General features: G+C 36.9%; 1 protein-coding gene across 2 annotated transcripts; it reads right to left on the reverse strand.

Moving 5' to 3' along the window:
• Positions 1-5,786: 5,786 nt before the first annotated feature.
• On the reverse strand, positions 5,787-20,572 carry LOC131065462 (uncharacterized). 2 transcript variants are annotated; one of them, XR_009111409.2, is made up of 2 exons: positions 20,464-20,548; positions 5,787-5,969 (listed from the first exon to the last, which is right to left on the reverse strand). XR_009111409.2 is itself a non-coding variant. In XM_057999962.2 (2 exons), the coding sequence occupies exons 1-2, from the start codon at positions 20,558-20,560 to the stop codon at positions 17,860-17,862; spliced, it is 303 nt and encodes a 100-aa protein (XP_057855945.1). In that variant the 5' UTR covers positions 20,561-20,572; the 3' UTR covers positions 17,582-17,859. The 2 variants fall into 2 exon arrangements, 1 of the variants encoding a protein (XP_057855945.1); XM_057999962.2 differs by lacking the exon at positions 5,787-5,969 and adding an exon at positions 17,582-18,065 and having other exon boundaries at positions 20,464-20,572.
• Between the last annotated feature and the right edge of the window lie 1,507 nt (positions 20,573-22,079).

Genomic DNA, 22,079 nt, shown 5'->3' on the forward strand with positions numbered 1-22,079 from the left:
AATCAATAATTAATAATTAATATATAATAATAAAATATATTAATTAAAATTTAATATATTTATATTTTTTTTAAAACTAAAAATAAATTAAAAAAAAAAAGAAGAAGAAGGGCGACCAACCCTAGGGAAGCCGCGGGCCCACCTCCCATCCACGGGAGTGGGGCGATCGTGCCCTAGTCGTCAAGCCTGCGGCCACCACGCTGGACACAGAACCTCGGCCTCCACACAGTGGAGTTGGGGTCTCTGCGGCCACCGTGGTGGTCGCAGACCCTTCGGTCTCCACCTTGTGGAGTAGGGGTTTCTGCGGCCACTTACGTGGACGCAGTCCCTTTGCCTCCACAAGGTGGACGCAGGGGACTCTGCGGCCATCGTGGTGGGCGTAGAGATTTCGACTGTGGATTTGCAGAGAGGCAAAAAGGTAGGGGCGAGGGTTGAGCTTTGGCTCCCCCCCTCCAAAACCCAAAATTTCTGCCTTTAACAAAATTAAATTTCGATTTTAAATTTAATTTAATAAAATAAAACAAATTTCAAAAACATAAACCTCAGAGATGATTAAAAAAAAACACAGTCTCACACGGAGACTATATTATTATTTTTTTTTAAAGTCACAGGTTATTGAATACTCAAAATTTGATGAATAACCAGACCCACAAGCAATTTTCATCAAACAAAGCCCATATCTAGGCAAAATGAAACATTTCTCGCCCATGAATTAACCAACTTTGCAAGAACACAAGCTATTATGCATGGTTTTGAAACCCCAATCCCAAATTCAATCCAGAAATTAATCTGGGAGATCTTTCCACAACAAACACATATATTTCAAAACCAAACTGTAAATTCTTTTGCAACTAAGGGACCATTAAGAATCCTACCTCATTAAGCAATCCTGGATGAGATTTGTCACAGAACCCAACCTCCAAGCTCTCGATCAATTCTTCTCTTCGAGAAATATTTTTCTAAAAAATTCCTCCAGAGCTTTTTCCAAAATGTCTCTCCGAGAATTATTTTTCCAAAAATCATCCCCCCAAAATATTTCCAAACCTAGGGTTAAATAGAAGAATCCCTTGACCTAATCCCTTTATTTAGAATTTAAACAACTTTTGAATAAAAAGAATAAAATAAAATAAAATAAAAGAAAAATCATTCTTTTTCAACTATTCCATTAATCTAAAATTGTTTTTCTACTAAAAAAAATCAACATGCTTCTCTCCCTCATTTAATTTAATTTTCTAAATATTAACAAGCTAATATTTGTATTTCACAATATTAATGAGGGTAAAATATTTTTAATTAAATTAAATTCTCAAAATCAATCTTTCACACTATATAAAATATATATGAATAAAACTTACTTTTCTAATCAAAATTGATTTTTTTAAATAATTAAAATTATCCTTTCTATTCCAAAAAGCAAAAGAGACTAAATTATTTCTATTTCGAATAAATTTAAATCTTCCCTTTCAAAATGCATAAACTGAATAACTTTTTTATTTAAAATTAACCATTAAATTAAACTTGCTACAAACATGAATAGAGCAATTGTTTTTATTAATGATTAGTTATATGAAAGAAACTTATTTACTTTAGTTTCTTAATTACTAATGCGTAAATGAACACATTAAATCAAAATAACTACTTAGGATTAAATACTCAGTTTAACCACACGCCAAGCACGCAACCCAAGAAAGACAACCAAATACCCGACCCACAAACCCAAATGAAAAGGGAACTGACGGACCACAGGCGACGCTCACTTGAGCATGACTAGGGTAAACTGAGGGTTTTACGACCACCTAACCCAAATTCTAAGGACGAAAGAGGTATGCTCAACCCTACAAATCCAAGTGAAGACGAACCTCGCACCTAGGCGGTACTGTACCTGCAATCTCTTGCAACCAAGAGTCACACAAGCATATATATATATATATGAATAACAAGAATCAGGAGGCCAATTAAACTTACATAAGAATCAATGCGAAAGCACATTAACAGGTACACACAATAATTATAATATATGAATACAACATTACCTCATGGTAATTCAACCATTCAAGAATGCCACATAAAAAGTCAACCAAGGTCAAAACCGGTTTTACAAAACTGACTAGGGTAGGGGCACTACATTCTCCCCCCTAGGCTCTGACTTACTCTCAGAAGTCGTAAGGCTAAGCGGAAATCATGCAACACGTATTAGCCCTGAAACTCATTTAACAATTATTAATTTGCACATATAAATATTTTCTCAACAATTGAAACATTATTGCTAAATCCTCTACGGATGTCATTATCCATTGGCAAGATATATCTAAAACCATACACTTCTTAAAATATTCTAGGAATTATCCACAATCATAGCAAAGAAACAAGAATTGTCTTCCTTTCATTACACCAAATTAAAGCATTAAAGAGGTAAGAAACAATTACTATACTCATCTATCAAACATGACAAGAAAACATGCCATCATGATCAATTTCTTTTACCAATACATCTTTTTCATTAAACTTTATCGCATAGAACTAGCTTCAAAATTCAATTTCTACAACCAAGTTAACTTTAAATAAATAAGAGCAACATAAATAACTCAATTGTTTACACTTGCCAAGCATATTAAAAAAAACATTTTCAAAGACTATGTCCCATAACATAGTGACAAGTCAGCACAATTTACTCCATGATTACTCATGATAATCATCCACATAACTAGAATTGTACAACTCAAAAGGCCACATGTGAGCATGTCTAATGCTCGGTCAAAGATAACATGCACGATCAGCATCTCTATGCCTGATCTCAGAATAATAATATGATTGTATATATCCAATATCTCACTCAAGGGCTTGATGGTGCTAGGGCACACCATAGCGCTGCTACCTTCCATACAAGACCCTCGTGAACATCCCTTGTTTCATAAGGTGGTTAGCCTCCAAGAGATAGTCACCACACTTAGGTAGGTAGTGGATCTTAGCTACATCACAGCCTCACATACCCCCATCCTCAAGGTTCCTTACGTCTACTTCCTCATACACACTCATCCAAGACCGCCTCCTACATTCTTGGAGAGAAATTCATAGTACAACACAAGACCAGCATACAAAAACAATAAGGATAAACTAGTTTAGCCACCAAAGTATAGATGAATACTGATAATAAATCACCAATTCCAACAGTAAGGCAAGAAAATAATCTAGAATTTGCAACACCAAATCAAGTATGTAAAAGATCACAAGATCGTGGCTAAACCTTCAAAGTCAAAATAAATAAATTGTTGGTCCCCAAAGAAATAAATAAGAATATTACAATTGCACATAACATCACTATGTGACTAGAATCTAGCCACCAACGAGGAAGGAAGGAACAATCGTCTAGCTATCGCAGTAGCTCATCATGTGGTGTGGTCTAGTCACACATCCGCATGGCATGGCAGTGTGCACCTCAACATCACCCTGCATCACGTCGTCACGCGGCATGGCTCTACCCTAAACCTGTCAGTAGGTCGCATGGCAATGTCTACTACATCCTGCATCGTGTCTCAGCACGGCATGGCAATACTCCAAGCAGAAAGGGCACGCAATGGACATATCCCGCATGACAGTGTACCTCGCGGAAAAGGGCACGCGCATGTCACACCCCGCATAGCGACATACCTCTCGGGATACTCGTCGTAAGCCAGAGGTATACATGGCTAAGGTCCACCCACATGTCTACCAACGCTGGACAATTGGCAGCTCATGTGAAAAATAACATACCTTTCATGAAGACAAGGCAAAATATCCTCCAATAAAACCATCATTCTACTCAAGAACTGACATCAATATGCTCAAATAAAGGATAGGAATAGGCTAGCACACATGAATCTTATAAATCGGTTCATCACAGGGGAAAGTATTGAGTACACCTATAATATAATTTCATTACATAACTATATTTTTCCTCGAAATAGAGAAGCTAAAGTCGCTTCATGTCGACATTACTCGTACGATGTTCCATACTATTCAAAGAATGGTGACTTCTAATACTACCCCTTCACATACTGACTTATCAACAACCCATGGGTTGGCACTCAGTAAGGAAACAAATAAGCAACATCACATAAACAGTATGGTTTCCCATACTCATAAGCAAACATATCTTCCAGGGTTGATTACTTCACCATCCCATGGGCACACATAGCAAGCACGGGTTTCTTACAATACACAAGGAATAGCACCATTACTGGTTTAGTCCCATTTACGGGGAGTACTTTTCAATATGCTATCATCTACTCAAGAAAGGTTTTACCTATGCTTTCCACATGAATCACTGAATAAAGTTTACCCTAGATACCAGCATTCGTATTCACATTACTAACTATGCAATTTTCTTTCTGAAGCATAAGACTTTCATCTTTCCATAAGAAGCCCAAAAGCAAACATACAATTTCATATGCGTAATAAAAAAAAATCTTTTTAAATCAATGCATTCTTAGTATCATTTCTAAAAATCTTATGGTTTAGGAAAAGAAAAGGGAAAGAGAGTTTGATAATCAAACTATTTCCTACAAAGGCACAAGATTAACAAGATCACACTACAAGCTGAAACTTCTCACTATAAGTCTATCATTTTAATTGCACCGTTTTCATTTCACTATCGTTTTAGGAGGATGCCAAACAGCCTAACGTGACATTTCAAGTCATTATGGTTGCAACAAAATGTTTTAGTTTTTCGAACAAGAAATCCAGATAGACAATCCTTCAATAATACAAGACCTCTTGAGAACACTCACTACTTTAATGCAATACAACCGCATATCATAATTTGCAACCTATAATTGAAATTTCAAGGTACAGTAAGAAGATAAGTGAGGAGCTATCAACTAAATAATACATATTAATGCATTCACATCAAACAAATCTTTCATTTTGCACTTTCTAGTCAAGCTAAGCCATTTTTATATATCCAAAAGCAAGTTCAATTTAGCAATGTTAAAATAGGTCCTCAATCAAATCGGTATAATGAAACACATAAAACAAACTTTCATGGAACACATTAATACACTCTTAGCCACTATAACATGTTCCCTTTTTATACCTCTTTTACCCACAAGGCAGTTTCACATAATTCAACTATTTGCATCTTAATGCACATTACTTAAGATAGAATTTAATTATATTACTCCTATGAAACACATGGAGAATTCTTTAATGTAAACATACAATTTTTCTCAATATCCAATATGAACTTTCAAACCAAAGCCCTTTTATGATCTAAAAACACATAAGCGTTATAAGGCTCACACAAGGGCTCAAGAAATCGCAACCTTTCTCTTGCAATAAGAAAACTCACATAAGAGATAAATACACAAATAACAAAAACATTTAATTTCTAGAGAGAGAGAGGAGGAAGGATGATAATCATTCATTTTACTACAAAATAAGCATTCAATATTTACCATACTAGTCCTTCAAGTGGACAACACTAAACTAGATCATACTCTTAAACATGCACATTTCGTACTTTTAGATTCAAGACAACACTAACCAACCCAAATGGATTAGTCAAAAGACTACAACAATCAATAAGAAAGGTACATACGACTCTCCTGCAACCAAGAGTCACACAAGCATATATATATATATATATATATTTCATGAAGATGTTAGCTCAAGATTAATAACAAGAATCAGGAGGCCAATTAAACTTACATAAGAATCGATGCGAAAGCACATTAACAGGTACACACAATAATTATAATATTTGAATACAACATTACCTCATGGTAATTCAACCATTCAAGAATGCCACATAAAAAGTCAACCAAGGTCAAAACCAGTTTTACAAAGCTGAGTAGGGTAGGGGCACTACAATAATCATATGAGTGTTTGTGGGAAAGTAACTATTGACATGGGCGAAGGATGTTTCACAAATCTCCTTTTCATCCCAAAATTGTCCCCCAGTCTCATTTCTATCTATTAGATTTGTCATGACCCTGTCACAGAGAAGACAATCTAAATCAAAAAATGTCTTATGAAATAAGAATTCAGAATTTTCTAAAGTAAACTACGGACTCCCTTCTAAATGTACATCGTTTCCATTATCCACATACATGGTCTCTATGTTCAATTATATGGAAGGTGGTGTTTATTAAGGCACGAATATTCCTAAGTACTAGGATTAATGAAGAGGCACATTAGCAATCAAAGTGAGGAAGACTATTCTCATGGAGATGTCACATTTAGAGGAGACGTGACTCTAGAAGGGACACATCCCTTCCATCCCAAGTGAAGGGATAATCATGTGTTGCAAATCAAAACTCCGGGGATCATCACAGAAGAAGAGAAAAGGATATCCGTGGAAGGAAAAAAGGAAAAAGACTAAGATCGGTGGTGATGTCAGTAAGTGAATACATCTTGGTGCTATAAGCGGTATACTGAGTCAATAACAGATTATATAATAGGAAGAACTCTTAAAGTAGTAAACATTAAGAAGAATATATTTATGATTCCATTTTTGTTAATATTGTCAATATCTAAGAAGGGACTGAATTGTTTCCAAAGAGGGGCAATCTAAATACAGCCATTAGAATGATTCCCAAGATAGGGTAAGGATCAGCATCCCATAAACTTTGAGGGTATGGTCCCAAGATACAGTAAGGGCCTACATCTATAAATTTTGAGCGAGCCTATTGTGTTTTGGTATCTAAGCGCTTTGGCAACATAATCATCTCCTTCTTCCTTAGGACTGGGTAGTAACAAGTGTTGAACATTGCATTAGAAATTATGGATTATGAATAATAGAATTAATTATTAATTATGATAAATTGGTAACTTATTTAGTAATGATTGATAAATTATTGAAACTATGGCAGCTTCAAATAAGAGAATTACATAGTAACTAAGTTATATCATAATATAGAGGGTTAAGATTTATAATATGAAGGAATAGTAGTAATAAGCATAATAACATTTGGTAATGAATTCAATGTTGTATGACAATTGTTGATAACATGACAGCTTCCAAGTAGGGGACATTACAATTGGTATCAGAGCCTAATCATGCCATCTTGCAAGACAAAACTACGTAATCGTCATACAATTAGGGTTAATTATAAATAAGCCAGCATTGCTCTTATAAGTGTATGCTTCCTACCTTGTGAATAGTTGTGATTCCTAAACTTAAACTTCATACCTTGCATATATTCACACCTTACATGTATTTACGCTTCATTGGCTTCATGCCTTACATACCTTAATGTGCATATTCAATGTCTTACGTGCATTTATGATTCATGTTGTGCATCTATTCAGTGGGTATACATTTTCAAGCTTTATATAAGTTCACATGTTTCAAATGTATTGGTATGCCTTGAATGCATTTGAGTATGCTCATATATTTGTACATATGCTCTATGCCCTATGTGTATACTTTATGTTTTACGTGCAAGCTTCTTGCCTTAAGTGTATTCACATGCCTTATGTGTATTTCTCTTAAATGTATGTTTCATGTATATATACCTCAAAATTTGTGGATATTCATGTGTTTGTTGTGTCTTTAGCATGATTGCTCCATTGTATGTTCTATGCATGTACTTTTCTCATGTGTGCTTGTATTGTATGTATGCTTATGTGATTGCTCCATGTTTGTCATATTTTCAGCATGTTTATGTCACACACCTTCCTAATGTATGCTTCACATTATCATTGATGTGTTTTCAACTTGTCTATTACATACGCATTTTATGTATGCCTTTCTCAAAAGCTTCATATCTTAAGCATATTTACTTCATGACTGATGTGTTTGCATAGTGTTTCCTCCATCTGCATTCTTTGAGTGTCTTTCTTATATATGCTTGTACCTTATGTGAATTTGTGTATTACTACATATTTTTGCATGTATTCATATGTATGATTTGTGCTTTGCATAGCCTTATGTGCATTACTTCATGCCTTATGTATTCTCATGTGTGTTGTTTCTTGCCTTACACTTGTCCATTATTTCATGCCTTATGTGTACGCTTCATGTCTTATGGTGTTTATGTGTCATCTGTATATTTTGTGTTGCATGTATTCACATGTATACTTCATGCCTTAAGTGAATTCATGTGTATGCTTCATGCTTTATGCATTGCATTTATTCATGTGTACACTTCATGCTTTACCTATATTCATACCTTATGAGTATTCTCCACATTTTACGTAGATGTTTCTAGCCTTATGTGCTTCATCTTTACACCTTATGCATATTCATGTGTACGACTCATGTCTTATGTATTCATGTGTATGTTTCATACTCGATTCATGCATAAAGTGTTTACTTTGTATGTATTTCATATGTATGCTTTGTGCCTCTATATGACGTGTACATAACTTATTTGTATTTATGGGGATTGCTTAATGCATTACTTATGTTTATGCTCCAAGACTTGCATGTATTCATGTAATTGCTTTATGCTTTCCATGTGTTTGTGGCCATGCTTTGTATCTTATACAATTATTTCATGTATTTTCAGCATGAATGCTTTTTGTCTTGAATGGATACTTTGTATCTTACATGTTTCAACGTGATTACTTCATGTATGTGTGTGCCTTCCTTGAATATGTTTAATTAGTATGCCTTATGAGGACTTATAAATGTTTAAGGATTATACTCTAAATGGTGTGCTTGTTTTTAATCACCCTAGGCCTATCCTTTACAAACATAAGTCTCTACTCATAATAACAGGGGAAGAACAACATAGGGACTATTGAAACCTAGAGGAAGGAAGAATGTCTGAGAGAAAAATTTCTCAAACCATACAGTGATAGTATATAAGAACTTGATGAGTACATGAATTGTCATTAAAGAGGAAAAGAAATATGGTAGCCATCCAATATATTCATGATACATTTAATCTCAATCTAACACCTAAGTCTATCGATTCGTCAATATCCAACCATAGCAATCTATATGCATACAAACTATATGGCAAAAAAGGAATGATGCCAAATTTTCGCAATTAAGAAATTGAAACCTTATTTATTACTCACCTAGATGGTAACTACGGTGCTAGTGACATTCACATTACCCACTAAATTTTTTCATTGACTAATCAGTCTCCAATATTGAGGGTTCAAGATACATACTCTAATTATTGATGTCAAGTATGGTTATTATTATTATCTTTTCACGTTCTCATCTAGATCAAACATCTTTCACAATTCTCTAATTAATACAACTGTTATACGTTTTGTGAAATTCATCTCACTAATTGTTTTACCTATTGACTAATTCACCCACAAAGCAAGAAATTTAGACATATTTGTATGTAATGATAGAGTAAAATTGTCAATTGGGGTTTCCTCAAAATCACTTATGCAATCATAAGTGATAATCAATAATCCTTGTACCAAAAGCTCTTCTATTCTCTAAACAGTACTTATCATTTCACAAGTTGCTTATCACACACTATCATATTCAAAAATTTGTACAAAGCCTGACTGAGCATAGTCATTCATCATGATATCAAACTTCTTTACAAATGTTATAGTAATTTATCCTCTCTCAAACAATTGTGTTGGGGGTACATCTATCATACAAACAATAAGATGCAACGAACAAATTCCTAAAGGTCTCCATTCTATAAGGCATAGTCAACATGATCATCCCACAATAAAGTTCATAGATGTGTGTCATGCTTCTAATCATCATCTTAATATATAAAAAGCTCATCCCTTGCTTTGTCTTGAAGAGATATCCATAGGACTAACCAAAGTTGTTCTTAAGATCATAATTGATGAGAGAGAAAACTTGTCTTAAGATTAAATCTTCAAGGGTTAGTTAAGGATTCTCACATTGAGAAGATTCAGTCAAAACGATCATTGCTTGAAGACAAGCAATTGTGAGAAGGGCGGACTATCATGACCCTTCCACAGAGAAGACAATCTAAATCAGAAAATCATCTTATGAAATAAGACTTCACGATTTTCTAAAGTCAAATGCAAACTCCCTTATAAATGTACGTTGTTTCCCTTATCCAAATACACGTTGGTCTCTATGTTCGATTATGTTGAAGATGGTGTTTACTAAGGCATGATTATTCCTAACTACTAGGATCAATGAAGAGGCACATTAGCAATCAAAGTGAGAAAGACTATTCTCGTGGAGACACCACACTTAGAGGAGAAGTGACTCTAGAAGAAACACATCCCTTCCATCGCAAGTGAAGGGATATACATATGTCGCAAATTGGAACTCCAGGGATCATCACAGAAGAAGAGAAAAGGATACACGTGGGAGGAAAAAAGGTAAAGGCTTGAGATCGGTGGCGATGTCAATAAGTGAATACATCTTGATGCTATAAACGATATGTTGAATCGATATTTATTACAGCATTGAAAACTCTTTCTAATACTGTTTTGCAGTAAATTTATAATTATTTCTAAAATATAAATGAAAGAATGTATATAATGTCTTAAGTAATTAACCAGTCAAATAACAAAATCAATAATCGATTATATAACAGAAAGAACTCTTAAAGTAGTAAACATTAAGAATAATATATATATGATTCCAATCTTGTTACTAATGTCAATATCTAAGAAGAAGGGACTGAATTGTTTTCAGAGAGGGGCAGTCTAAATCCAGCCACTAAGATGATTCCCAAGATAGGGTAAGGATCAATGTCCTGTAAAATTTGAGGGCATGGTCCCAAGATAGGGTAAGGACATGCATTCGTAAACTTTGAGGGATCCTATTGTGTTTTGGTATCTAAGCACTTTGGCAACATAATCATCTCCTTCTTCATTAGGACTGGGTAGTAACAAGGGTTGAACATTGCATTAGAAATTATGGATTATGATCAACGAAATAAATTATTAAGTATGATAAATTCGTAATTTGTTCAGTAATGATTGATAAATCATTGAAACTATGGCAACTTCAAATGGGGGACATTACATAGTAACCAAGTTAGCCCATAATATAGAGGGTTAAGATTTATAATATGCAGGAATAGTAGTAATAAGAATGATAACATTTGGTAATGCAATTAATGTTGTATGACAATTGTTGATAACATGACAACTTCCAAATAGGGGACATTACAAGATTACACATGGTAGGACAAGGAACACTATTGACTTTACACCAAATTTTGTAATTATTTGAGATTTGCAATGTAGAGAAATTGTTGCAATTGGCAAGGTTGATAATTTCTCTCATGTCTACACCTCTCACTTTGTTCCCAATGATTTCTCCTCTATGGTTAACACTCCTACATCTAGTGTGGATAGCTAATCAAAGGCTTCGAATGTCCATTTGAACCTTGGAGTACTTAAATCTAGTGTTGATCTATCATCTCCTTCACCTCTTGCTTCCTCAAATTTCAATGTTTTCATGGCTTCCAATACTTCAATTCTATAAGATGATCATTACCTTTCAAATTCAAGTTTGTGGGATGAGTACTTGATAAGTATATTAGATTTATTTTGTGATTCTTATATTTCATATTTGGAAGACACATTTGAGGGGTTACCTCTCTTTTTTTATGACAATTACAACACAGCTATTGTCACACCATTATTATCTTTGAAGATTGTTCAAGAGTTTTCACATAGTCTTGATTTGTCATCTTCTTCAATTGAGATTGTGCCCAATTTTGTTTTGGCATACTCTAGCATGGAGGTACTTAATTAGTTCTTAGAGACACATCATAAAGCTACTTCTCTCATCTCTCACCTTGCCTATATAAAACAAGGTTATATGTACATTTGTGTATCCATGTGGGTAAGTGCACCAAGATGGTGAACAGAAAAGTGGCCACATGCCAAAAAAAACAAAAATTTTCATAACCCGTGCGGGTTCTAAAATTTCAAAAACGTGTTAGGCTTGGTAACACCAATCCTAGAGAAAAAACAATTAAAAAAACTAAAAGTTCCTCAAAACCCGTACGGGTTTTGAGGAACATTTTTTTAAAATAAAAAAATTTAAAGTTTCTCAAAACCCGTACGGGTTTTGAGAAACATATTTCTTTTGTTTAGGCCATGGGTTTTGGCCATTTTCAACGCCAAAACCCGTGGAACAACAGCAAGGAGAAGCCAAAAAAAGCATCGAACCTGCACGAGTTTGCAACAATTTTTTATTTTCCCATCATCAAAAGCAATTTTCAACAATGGCACCCCGTCGAACAGGTAAGATTTGATTTGTTTGATTATTTTTCTTTGCATTTTAATTAAATTAGGGTTTTTTAATTGATTTAAGTTTTGTTTTTATTAATTTAATGTCAGATTCTTCAAGCAATCCCCAAAAATGAAATAGACAACAAAGACCTCCTCCTCCACAAGTAACACAAGAAAACCCTATTAACATTGCACAAGAGCAACAAGAAAACCCTCAAAACCCTAAAAATGATGCTCCTCAACAACCACCACCACCCCGAAACCCTCCACGTCCTCCATTAGATCATGTAGATGCCACACAAGAGGATCTCATCAATCGCCTTACACAAAATAGTGCCCAAATTTCTATATTGGTGAATAGGTTGAGGACCTCTAAGCTTGAGCACCACTCAACCCTTGCCAGAACACTAGAAACAATGGCTAATAGTGCAAATGAGGTATCTAGGGAGGTTACGAAATGGGGTTCATGGAGGGATAGATGTCGAACATTTTATGCGGATGGGTTGTCATATGATCAAGTGAAGAAAAAGGGCATAGTTAAAGCTGACATATGTGCTCTTTTCACCGATCCTATTACCAGTAACAACCTAGAACTAAATACGACTCGGTTTCCTATACATTGGTGTGTTCATGCTAGGTTAAAAGATACTTTTTGGGATAGGTGGTATATGGTCTTTGACCAACCACCTTGTAATAATTGGGAGGTGCCTCTATATTTTTTTAGAAAGTTGTATTGTGAGTTTATCCTCGGCGAGAAGCCGAATTACTTTGACGTCTGATAATTTCAGCGTAGAGGGAGAGGCTCTGTGTAGGATAGACTTGGGGCCCATAGGGTGTTAGATCCACAACATAGGAGGCGTACAACTCCTAAACCCATGGTTCATGTCACTGTCCCTATATCCTTGAAGGAGTCTATGGAATTACAGACTCTTCAGGCAGCTGCATCATTGACTGATGTCATTGTTCAGCATGGGACACAGCTGGTCGGAGCAAAGGATGTACCAGCACCTGCAGCACCTCCTTCATCAATGACACCTCCTTCATCAGCAGCACCTCCTTCCTCAGTGGCACCTCCTTCATCAGCAGCACCTCATGCATCATTTGGCACGAGCCAACCAATTCAGCATATGTGTCCCACCTGTCAGGGTGTATGTTCTGGTGTAGACACTGACGCGGACAAACATCTCATTCGTGTACATGTTGTGGGAGTAGATGTCATGCTTCCACTGCAGAGGATGTGGCCCTCACCGACGAACTGCTCAATATGTTGTACCCTCTCTATTAGACACAGGTGCGTTTAATTTTGTTTATGACATGTTATCAATTAAGTGACTAAATCTTATAAAAAGAAACGAATTTTTATTCTTAGAACAATTTAAAGTGACATATAAATAAAATGCATTGCAGGGTGCAACAAGTGGTGGGAGTACACCACATACTGTTTAGTCGACTCCACGGTCACGAGTAGTTTCGCCACCAGAGGTAAAGATTTGTAAATTTGTTAAAAATATAATAATACATTGGATTCAAAATATATTTTGTTAATTATATGTATCATTACTTGATATTTTGTAGGGCTTATCAGTGGTTGAGATGTCCCAACTTGATGATATCACACTTTCAGCCATTGACTTTGGCCAAGATAGTTATGCGATACCATTTAGATTTATATATTTTTTACTTAAGTGATATATTAAATACATACTCTTTTCCCTTATGTTAATTTTTTTCCATTAGTTTACCCCACCTGCCTCGAGGACATCTCGTGTGAGAAAGCCATCCTCTAGCACTCCGAGGCAAAAAAAGACATCCTCTCGGACACCCAAACGACAGAAGGTAATTCACTACAATTTAAATTCAATTGTTGAAATGTATTATGATTAAACATGTATATGTAGATATTGATAAATGCACTTAATTTATTTGTTCTATATACAGAAACATATGGGGTTTACGGAATTAATGAATGCACCTGATGTCGATGAGGTTTAGCAGAGGGAAGAGGTGATATCTTCATATTCACTTTGGATTGCATCCTTGCTTGTTCAAAATAACTAAACCTTTTATGTCTATATCATATGTTACTATTTTTCATACAGGAAATGGTAGTAGTTGCATCAGATTCGACTAGACCTCCTAAGGTTACAGGAGAACTATACGAGGCTTCGGTGTGCATTTTTTCTACATATGTTAAAAATATTTGTTTTATCTAGTTTGTCAACAACTTTGGGTTATTAACTTGTATGATTGTCTTTAAACTATTATAGGCCCTTGCAAACTTCCTACTGTTATTCTACCATTCCATTTCAGTAGAAGTCCTACACGTATATTATGGGATCCAACACGACCAAGGAAAAAGGTATGTCTGTCTTAGATCAACTCCTTTTCACCAAGTGCACAACGGAGTTGAAACCGTCTAGTTAACTCCTTTTGGATCACTTACCATGGATATAGGAAATGGTCGTAACTAATTCATCTATGACTTTGCCTTCTACGACCACAACACATCCATCTGAGGCTCCGGTATGCTTTAGTTTTTTACTCTATTCATTTTTAGTTATTATGTGTTATTTGACATATATGTCATTAACATGTATTAATGTTGTTTTACCAGTTACAACCTCTTGCAGAACATCCCACGGATCCTTAGCCTCACCGAATTGCAGAAGACAGAGATGAGGTAATCAACATTTCAACTTCAAACAATTTAGAGTTCAGTATTTAGTTATTTTGATGTTATATTGAGAAAATATATCTGATTAGACATTTGAATTGTCCTTGTGTAGCCACCTGCAGAGCCACATACTACTTTGAAGAGGCTCAATTTTGATGATCCACCACAATCATAGATAGGGATAGAGACATATAGTTATAGTTGTGGTCATTAAAGGGCCAATTTTTTATATATTCGACATTTGTATATGTATATATCGACTTTGATAGACATGACACATGGCACATGCCACATTTTTGTAACTATTATTGATTTGGCATCTATGCCATTTTTTGATATATGTACATGATTATTGTTCATTTTGATATATATGAAACTTGATATTCGATCCAATTTGTTCATTGATATATATGAAACATGATATTCCTGAAACTTAGTTATTTGCTATTGAAATGTGATCAAATTTGTTAGTTGTGTATATGTCTTGAAATGTGATCCAATTTGTTCATTACTTGTAACTCATATGGCGTATACTTTTAAACTATCTATTGCTCATATTGTGCATACCCAAGTACTAATACCGGTAATGTTGATAATCTATATTTTGATTGAGTGAATTTGCTTTGAGTCCTTCGTGCATGAAGAGATTGGAGTGAAGTTATTATTTCATAAACTCGTGCTTATGGAGTGAAGTTCATCATTTCAAGAACCAATTAAGACATTTCATGCTTAAGTTCATCATTTCATCACCTATAAAAGAAGAGTTGAAGCACTTATGGACAATCTGTTTGAACCTATGGGGTCATGTTGTCGCTGCCTAAAAAATCCTATCCCAGTTTCGGGCAACTCAATTCCGTTTTCTTGTGGTGAGATTTTTTCTGTCGCATCAAAAACCATCAAAAGTTGTCAGTGAGAGGTGGCAAAATAGTGCATCTTCCGTTCTGCTTGTTGTGGGAAGGAACCGTCAACGCGAGCGCGTCCGGGTGGCCAGGTTTACGCTAGGTGTACCCTTGTCTCGCTCCCCAAGGCATCTGATCGTTACGAGCCACCTCGTAGTGACATTTTCCTTTGAGCGCTCAAAGCAGAAAAACTGGTCAAACTTTGACGTAGCCTAACTCGGAGACCGTGGCACTTATGGACGATCCGTTTGAACCTATGGGGTTGTGTTGTCGCTGCCTAAAAAATCCTATCTCGGTTTTGGGCAACTCGATTCCGTTTTTTTGTGGTGATATTTTTTCTGTCCCATCAAAAATCGTCAAAAGTTGTCAGTGAGAGGTGGCAAAATAGTGCATCTTTCGTTTTGCTTGTCATGGGAACGAACCGTCAGCGCGAGCGCGTCCGGGTGGTCGGGTTTACGCTAGGTGTGCCCTTGTCTCTCTCCCCAAGGCGTCCGATCGTTATGAGCCACCTCGTAGTGACGTTTTTCCTTGAGCGCTCAAAGCGGAAAAAAGGGTCAAACTTTGACATAGCGTAACTCAGAGACCGTGGCACTTATGGACGATCCGTTTGAACCTATGGGGTCGTGTAGTCGCTACCTAAAAATTCCTATCTCGGTTTTAGGCAACTCGATTCCGTTTTCTTGTGGTGAGATTTTTTCTGCCGCTTCAAAAACCATCAAAAGTTGTCAATGAGAGGTGACAAAATAGTGCATCTTTCGTTCTACTTGTCGTGGGAACGAACCGTCAGCACGAGCATGTCTGGGTGGTCGGGTTTACTCTAGGTGTGCCCTTGTCTCGCTCCCCAAGGCGTCTGATTGTTACGAGCCACCTCGTAGTGACGTTTTCCCTAGAGCGCTCAAAGCGCAAAAAACGATCAAAATTTGACGTAGCCTAACTCGGAGACCGTGGCACTTATCGACGATCCATTTGAACCTATGGGGTCGTGTTATTGCTGCCTACAAAATCCTATCTCAATTTTGGGCAACTCGATTTTGTTTTCTTGTGGTGAGATTTTTTCTGTCGCATCAAAAACCGTCAGTGAGAGGTGGCAAAATAGTGCATCTTTCGTTCTGCTTGTCATGGGAACGAACCGTCAGCGCGAGCGCGTCCAGGTGGCCGGGTTTACGCTAGGTGTGCCCTTGTCTCACTCCCCAAGACGTCCAATCGTTACGAGCCACCTCGTAGCGACATTTTCCCTTGAGCGCTCAAAGCGGAAAAAACAGTCAAACTTTGACGTAGCCTAACTCGGAGACCGTGGCACTTATGGACGATTTGTTTGAACCTATGGGGTCGTGTTGTCACTGCCTACCAAAATCTTATCTCGGATTCGGACTATTCCTACTAGCCCTTCAAATCGGTTAATTCAATAATAACTCAAAACTTTCCCAAAACACTTGGAAAAAAAAATTGCATATTCATATTCAAAATTTGCAAATCAGCCCCATGGACACTTTCATATATAAAATTTGGCATCTTATATAAACTATCAAGCTCATTGTTGTTTATATTTACAAGATTTTGCATCTAAATATGCAAATTACAACTCCTCATTTTTTTATACAAAACTTAGCATCTAGATATGCACATTACAACTCATTGTTGTTTTTTAATACAAAATTTAGCATCTAGATATGCACATTACAACTCATTGATGTTTTTATAAACAAAATTTGGCATCTACATATGCACATTATAGCTCATATGCATATTACAACTCATATGCATATAGAGCACATCCAAAAAAGCGAAGTTACAACATTTCGCAAAAGATATATACAAAATTGTCAAAATTATTCTACCATATTGTAGAATTATTCTTCTAGATGGCCCAAAATCAATCAAGTGAACCTTTTGGATCAGCTCTAACCCTTAGTGTCTCAAGTATTGCCTCGTGGTCTGATTCACGAACTTTCCACAAATCCTTGTTAAGAGGTCTACCACGATATTTAATCAAATGAATATTTGTTGCAACAAGAAGGTTTGAGTAATGAAGAATATGTCTATGTGTCTCAAAGTCCTCAAACAACCAGGCATTAGAATTTTTGATAGGGTACCTTCATTTTATAGAAGAATAATGCCAAAATCAATACAATGACTGCTAAATAAATGAGTTTAAGAGGTCTCAATACAACTCGACACAACAACGTGGTACCTTCTCAGCCATGTCCCTGACACAACAACAGATTCTATTGGGTACTCAATACCCTCTCCATCAACCACTATAGAAGTCAATTTCTTTTTGGCCTCAATACAACGACACAAAAAGTAATTTGTTCCTTCTTCGTTGTTCTCATCCGCAATAACTGCATATACATGACCTGCATTTAATAGAAGGATATAAGTTAATACTAATAAATTAAGCTTAAAATTGTAGCAAATTACAACCCTTTACTTGGTTCAACTATGTTTGATACATGGTCAAAATCCACTGATGCTTCAATCCAGTTCATTTGTAGTGCTCTAGGAAGTTGATATGTATCTAGGGTTTGCAAAGGTCTACAAGACCATTGGTCAACCCACTCTTTTGATTCACATTCATCCCACAAAAAATGCATACACGAAGTGCAAAAGCATGCAATATATCTAGTATAAATAACTAGTGATGTTGCATTTGAACTTCTAAATAAATGCATGTCACTTGATCCAGTAACTGTACAACAATCTAGATAGTTTTCAATGTTAGATTCACTTATTAACCAAAAATATCTAGAAACCATAGACTTATTTGCATTACCTGGTCCCATCGTAAAGCTACACCATTGCACAATTGTTTTTGCATCTATTAACATTGCACCACCTTCATACTTCAATTCCTCTCTGGTAAGAGCTCTTTTCACACATGCTCCCGCACCATCATGCTCTCCCTTTCCATGCCCTGCCTCAATGAAATTCCAAAAATGTTGCACACCACTTGTCACATGCATCCTAGTCAACCAGTAGAACATCCTTGCATTCTTGAATTGTGCGGTGTAATTGTCCGACCATATTAAGTGTTGGTTGTATCTTATATCTCTTTCCCTTAAACTATCATAGAAGACTATAAAGCATCCTTGCACAAACTCTGAGGAATGTGTACGATCATCACTGATATAGAAGTGATATTCTCTTATAACCCTTCTGTCCTCCTCGGTGCTATCATGTGCATGCATGAATGCTATGAGTACAAAAATTGTAACTTGTGTAGAGTGGTAATACATAGATTGTACTTCATTTTGCGGCTTTAGTGTATAATTCTCAACAAAATCAACGACAAAGACAATAGTGTCGAGGGGGAAAGTGTCCTTACACAACTTGAATCGCTCATCTAACCATCTAGCTTTATGTGTGTGACCTATGTACTCATATACTAGTTTCTCTTGAAACATTTTCATAAAATCGGCTACGCATATATCCCTTTTCACTAACTCACGCCTCTTTAATTCTTTTCCATCTTTAACACCATATGTTACTGACTTATATTTTCCAATAGAAACTAGTTCCTTACCAATTTCATGTGTGCTATCCAGATGTAGGCATCTATGCAACTGTTGCAAACCACCACATGTAGGACAAGAACCTCTCAAACACATCATCTTATAATAAATGCACCCATCATCTCGTCTACATCGTACACTTGAAATAAATTCTCTCAGTGACTTAGGAGGTGCTTGTAGACCACATTCCTGCAAAACATCGTTAGTGTGCAAAGTACAACAGATATAGCGATAAATATCATAATACATGGAAAATTCAACATGGACCCTACAACATGTAGTACGTGCATGATTAATCTTAACATAAAATGGTTTGAGTTGTATCTAAATGGTGTTTTGGATGTGGCTCACGATTACTAATTCCAATTCGCCTTCTAACAACATCTTCTTTGGTTGGGTGAAACCCTTGTGTTGTCATGCCAAAATCTCTCAATTAACGTTCTTAGTGCATCAACAACAACCTTGTCCTTGCGTGGGAGTCTACCGGAGAATACCCAAAAAGAATTATTGTTAGGATCCTCAATTTTCTCTTGCCTCTCTAAGGCATAGTGTAATGTGGTTCTACTTATCCTTAATGACTTGCTTGTTTTGCTTATTAAACGAGATTTTTTCATTTCCTTTCCCATTATGGTTGATGTGAGAACATGACGAGTAACATTAGCATCTTTAGCACGTGATTTTGAACCAATGGCTTGGTATGCATCAAAAAGATTTCTCACAATGGTTCTTTCACTATTATTTTCGAATGTTCTTAACCCCAAAATTTTCATTGTCTCTCTAAATTTCAGATTTTTAATCATTTCAACAACTAATTAGCATCTTCCACTTTGATTTAAGTTTTCAAAATAGTTATTCCAAATTCTTCTAACCGTTCTTCTACATGTTCTTTCAAAAAATTTATCATGCATTGGCTTCACAATATTTTCATCAATATCTATTAGGAACTTTGGTTTTCTACGAATTATTCTAAGAGGTGTTAAGATTGGTTCATGCTCTTCGTTTTCATTAGGTGTATTATGTTCATTGATCACATCAAATTCAAATGGTAAATCTTCTTCAACTTCATTAACATGTGCATTCACCGAATCATTTTCAAATGGCCTATGTTCATTGCATTCATTAGGTGCATTCATCATATGTATTTGAATTGGTGTATGTTGATCATTTTGATTTGGTGCATTAATCATATCAATTTCAATTGTTGAATGTTCATCACTTTCATTAGGTGCATTAGATGGCGTACCTTCACGTAATCTCTTCATACGCTCCCTTTGTCTTTCCTTTGTTTCCTCTCTTTGTTCATTTGTTCCTCTCTTATTCTTTCCCATTGTCCTACACATAACATCATGATGACAATCCACAATCAAATAGCAAAAAAAACAACAAATGATCATCATTTTGTTATAATCTAAAGTAACAATAATAAAATAACTTCAAAAAAAACCAAAATACAAGACAAATAAATCATAATCAAAGCAAAAAAAGAACAAATGATCATGATTTTGTTATTATCTAAAGTAACAATTATAAAATAACTTAAAAATCAATCATTCCAAAGCAAAAGTGACAAAAGAATATGAAAACCTGACTGTTACTGTCCCAGAAAATCATGTGCAAAAGCAGTGGGGCCTTCAAACAACTTGCAATGCTATTTTTTAGGCCGTTGGGACTAAAATATATAAAGATTTTCCCATAACCTGTACGGGTTATGGAAACCTTATATGTCAATGTTCACAATTTCTCATAACCCGTACGAGTTATGTAGAACTAGAAGTTTTGGCCTTAGTTCTACCCGTACGGGCTATGTAGAACTAGGAAAAGGAGAGGAGGAGAGGGAGAGAGGGAGAGAAGGAGAGGGGGGGAGAGGGAGATTGGGGAAAGGAGAGGGGGAGAGGGAGAGAAAGCGAGATTGGGAAAAGGAGAGGAGGAGATGAAGAGAGGGAGGGAGAGGGAGGGAAAAGGAGAGGGAGATAGGGAGAGAGGAAGGGAGACGGAGAGGGAGAGAGAGGGAGATTGGGAAAAGGAGAGGGAGAGAAGGAGAGTGGGAGGGAGAGAGGGAGATTGGGGAAAGGAGAGGGGGAGAGGGAGAGAGAGGGAGATTGGGAAAAGGAGAGGGGGAGAGGGAGAGGGGGAGAGGGAGAGAGAGGGAGATTGGGAAAAGGAGAGAAGGAGAGGGGGAGGGAGAGATTGGGAAAAGGAGAAGGGGAGGGAGAGGGAGAGAGAGGGAGATTGGGAAAAGGAGAGGTGGAGAGGGAGAGATGGAGAGGGGTAGGGGGAGGGAGAGAGCAAGATTGGGGAAAGGAGAGGGAGAGGGAGAGAGCGAGATTGGGAAAAGGAGAAGGGGAGAGGGAGAGGGAGAGGGAGAGAAGGAGAGGGGGAGGGAGAGAGGGAGATTGGGGAAAGGAGAGGGGGAGAGGGAGAGAGAGGGAGGGAAGGAGGGGGGGAGGGAGAGAGGGAGATTGGGGAAGGAAGAGGGAGAGAGGGAGAGAGGGAGAGTGAGATTAGGAAAAGGAGAGGGGGTGGGAGAGAGGGAGATTGGAGAAAGGAGAGGGGGAGAGGGAGAGAGGGAGAGAGGGAAGGAGAGAGGGAGATTGGGGAAAGGAGAGGGGGAGAGGGAGAGAGGGAGAGAAGGAGAGGGGGCGGGAGAGATGGAGATGGAGAGAGCGAGACTGGGAAAAGGAGAGGGGGAGGGAGAGGGAGAGAGAGGGAGATTGGGAAAAGGAGAGATTGGGGAAATGAGAGGGGGAGAGGGAGAGGGGGAGATTGGGGAAAGGAGAGGGGGAGAGGGAGAGGGGGAGAGGGAGAGGGGGAGGGAGAGAGGGAGATTGGGGAAAGGAGAGGGGGGGAGGGAGAGAGAGG

The sequence above is a fragment of the Cryptomeria japonica genome, chromosome 4 (assembly GCF_030272615.1).
Source record: "Cryptomeria japonica chromosome 4, Sugi_1.0, whole genome shotgun sequence".
Classification (NCBI taxonomy): domain Eukaryota; kingdom Viridiplantae; phylum Streptophyta; class Pinopsida; order Cupressales; family Cupressaceae; genus Cryptomeria; species Cryptomeria japonica.